Genomic DNA, 3,859 nt, shown 5'->3' with positions numbered 1-3,859 from the left:
ATGCACTTTGGGTAGGAGAAGTCATACCATCCAGCAGAGGTCTCAGTTTGTTGGCAAGGCACTTGGAGATAATTTTATAAATCTCATTACAAAGGCTGATTGGGCGAAAGTCCTTTATCGACTCAGGATTCTGCATCTTAGGAATAAGAACAATCATTGTATCATTTATCCCATTGGGTATATTTCCAGATATAAAGAGTTGTTGGACGGCACGAACAATATCCTCCTTAAGCAAACCCCAATTTCTTTGAAAAAACCTTGCAGGAAACCCATTTGGAAGAGGGCATCGCCGATTTCTTGCTCAAAAAAGGATTTACAAAGATCCTCATTCATTTGATCAGTCACCAAAGGTTTCACAAGAGAAATAATACATGCCGGATTTACCATAGAATCAAAGGATTAAAGATCCTTGAAAAAAGAATTTGTGATACCTTTGATTTCTTACATATCATGAGAAAGAGACCCATCATTTCTTCTGATGGCAGAAATATTATTCTTTCTCGCTCTCCAAGTGGCCTTCCTATGGAAAAAATTGTGTTCCTATCTCGCCACATCATTTTATCCGGACATGATCTCTACTTCCACATGATTTCTTCCTTAATCAGGAGCTCATCCATTTCCTTTAAAATTTTCTTCCTCTCCACTATTGCTTTATAATCATTTCTGTTAAATAACACAATTAATCTTTTAAGTAAACTTTCAAGCTTTTTTGGCAAATATCCAATGTGAACCTTACTCCACCCATGAAGAGACTTCATCAACTTGTCCAAATTATTAGCAACATCTCCTAGATCTACACTAAGTTTTTACCGGATCTAACCGATCCCCTATATAACGCAGTAAAGTTACTTTTTTTGTGCACTTCATCGAACATATGCCATGCGTGTCCGTGACGGTGCGATCTTGATAACCACCAGCCATGCCGATGGAGCCAATGCACGGTGAGCCGGCGAGGCTAGCAGTGCCGGGGCGAAGCTGTGCATGCGAGCAGTCACATGGATGTAGCTGGGAAGCTGCCTTCTGCGAGGCTTCACTACAAGAAATATGTCAACTTGTGACCCTCACTATTGGTCGCTGAAAGGTCATAGTTTTTCATTTGCGACCTTTTTGTGTCCAAAAACAGAAGGTCAAAAGGTGGCGGTCGTAAACTGAAATTATGACATTCTTTGTGATCTGTAAAAGGTTGCTGGTTCCACGACCAAATTTTTGGTCACTAGCAACCTCCCCAGGCCACGTAGGCATCCAGCGTGGCAAGCTGATGTGGCACAAGAATCAACCCAGTCTGATTCGGCGTTTTACATGGGCCAAGCCCAACAATTCAGCATTTTTAATGTATTTTTTCCTGTTATTTTTTGCTAGCTACATGGGCCTAGCCCAGCAATTCGGTGTTTTTTTCTTGTCCATTGCCTTTTATAGTACATTTTTTCACCCTCAACCCTTTTATAGTCCATTTCTGTCTTGGGCCTCGGCCTTTTTACATTCCATCTACTTTTTGGGCCTTGGCATTTTCGTTTGTCACACTGGTCATCTTTCTATTTCTCACACTTTCGCAATAAACAAATGAAAAATATTTCAAATGGCAAGAGAACATATGAAACTGTAAAATGATAGCCAATATTAGCACCAAATATGCTGACTATTGTACAAATACGAAATTACAGTATTTACAATAGTGTTCATACAACCAGATATGCTGGCTACTGTACAACATAACTAGCACTACATTATTACTCGCTACTCTTTACTTTGTCGGGCTTCAAGCTTCTTCAAATTTCTTCAGCCCAGAGCTCCTGTAAAGAGAGGTAACACCACACTTTTAGAGCTAGATCAAGGCACAAAATGTTTATTTGGTTGGGTCGTGCTACAACAATCACATAGAAGCATAATTATAAGCACAAATACACCAATCATCTCAGTTCAAGCAAATCACCTATAGTAGCAAAGCATGAAAAAGGAAGCAGCACATGGCAGGAATGTTTACCACATCTCAGTTGATGACTTCAAATAGGAATAATGTATACAAGTATAATACAAAAATATGAGAAACTATCACAGTACAGAAATGGTATCACGGATATATATAGCTAACTCAATGACAGATTGAAATGTTTTAATCAATGTATGGAACTCAAAGAACTTTTCCGGTTAGTCACCAGCATCGTGCATTTTCACTTCAATAACTGTAGAAATTAGATAGTATATGAAGGCAATACTCTAAAGATATATCTCTCTCAAACATATAGAGTACAACTGAAGCAAATGCAGCTGCTCTTGCTGATATATCTCACTAAACATGGTCTTGCTAACTTACTATGTTAACACAGACTAATCCGAGTGAACCAGCTAATTCTAGTTCGTCCACGGACCACACAACGAATGAATGCATCAAGGTTTGAAGACAGTACTACGTACATCCTACAACATCGAATCAGCACAACAAAACCGAAGACCATGCAACCAATGAGCTGCAGCTGCGTCACTGAATTAGGAGCAGAAGAAATTGAGCTTTGCGCCAGATGCAGCTAGCAAGCATAAAGAAAGGGGCGAACATGGAAAGCGAGATACCTTGATCTGGTACAGCTTGAGCCATGCCGACCAGCATCCGTTACTTTGCCGGGTGCCTAGCATCCTCAATGATGGGGATGACATTGGTCCTCTTCTTGGCCATGTTGACAAGATCCCTACCACTCCGGTGAGAGAACTCAATGGCATACACCAACCCAGTCTGCAAAGTGACAAGACTTCGTTAAGACAACTCACATAAAGCAGCATTCACTTGAAATACACAAAGGAAATAGTGACGAGATCTCACCGGTCCAACAATGTCAGACACATGAGACACGGTTGTTCTAAAGGCAGCTCCGAGGTACAGCACACGTGTTCCAGGAGCCTGAACCAAGAACCACAAAGTCAGCTACTACAACAATGGTTCCAGTCTGAATTACATCCTTGACAAAACAAGGTATTCAAATAATCCAGAATGCAAGCGGAGGCAAAAAAAGGACTTACAATCCAGATGTTGTCCACACCACCGAGCACAGCAGCAGCCAGCTTGGATCTGAAGGGGTTCCACACCCTATACTCAACCTTGGATGCTTCCTCGTTCTGTACAATTAACAAAACATCAATAAACATCAGTCTACTGCATCTGTAGAACAGTCACGAACATCAATTCAAATCAGCACCAATAAGTGCATCTCTCAGCCAGGACGGGTGCATCATAAGTTTACAAGGAAAGAACTTATAATGACAACATCTTTGCTTAATCCCCCTGGATGGATAGGAATAATGCAACCAAGGCCTAAGTACCTAACTACTAGTATGTACTAACGATAGATACAGATAGCAAGATATTGAAGGAAATATGCCCTAGAGGCAATAATAAAGTTATTATTTATTTCCTTATTTCATGATAAATGTTTATTAGTCATGCTAGAATTGTACTAATCGGAAACATAATACATGTGTGAATACATAGACAAACAGAGTGTCACTAGTATGCCTCTACTTGACTAGCTCATTAATCAAATATGGTTATGTTTCCTAGCCATAGACATGAGTTATCATTTGATTAACGGGATCACATCATTAGGAGAATGATGTGATTGACCTGACCCATTCTGTTAGCTTAGCACTTGATCGTTTAGTATGTTGTTATTGCTTTCTTCATGACTAATACATGTTCATATGACTATGAGATTATGCAACTCTCGTTTACCGGAGGAACACTTTGTGTGCTACCAAACGTCACAACATAACTGGGTGATGATAAAGGTGCTCTACAGGTGTCGCCGAAGGTACTTGTTGGGTTGGCATATTTCGATATTAGGATTTGTCACTCCGATTGTCGAAGAGGTAT

The 3,859-nt window shown here is 40.1% G+C and overlaps 1 protein-coding gene across 1 annotated transcript; it reads right to left on the bottom strand.

The window, feature by feature from the left end:
- Nucleotides 1-2,592: 2,592 nt before the first annotated feature.
- On the bottom strand, nt 2,593-3,297 carry LOC119321702 (rRNA 2'-O-methyltransferase fibrillarin 1-like). The gene is made up of 3 exons (XM_037595267.1): nt 3,010-3,297; nt 2,813-2,890; nt 2,593-2,725 (listed from the first exon to the last, which is right to left on the bottom strand). The coding sequence occupies exons 1-3, from the start codon at nt 3,133-3,135 to the stop codon at nt 2,606-2,608; spliced, it is 324 nt and encodes a 107-aa protein (XP_037451164.1). The 5' UTR covers nt 3,136-3,297; the 3' UTR covers nt 2,593-2,605.
- Nucleotides 3,298-3,859: the final 562 nt, after the last annotated feature.

Source organism: Triticum dicoccoides, chromosome 6B, assembly GCF_002162155.2.
Source record: "Triticum dicoccoides isolate Atlit2015 ecotype Zavitan chromosome 6B, WEW_v2.0, whole genome shotgun sequence".
NCBI lineage: Eukaryota > Viridiplantae > Streptophyta > Magnoliopsida > Poales > Poaceae > Triticum > Triticum dicoccoides.
Note: the sequence above shows the minus strand (reverse complement) of the source record. Positions and strands in the feature narration are given on the sequence as shown.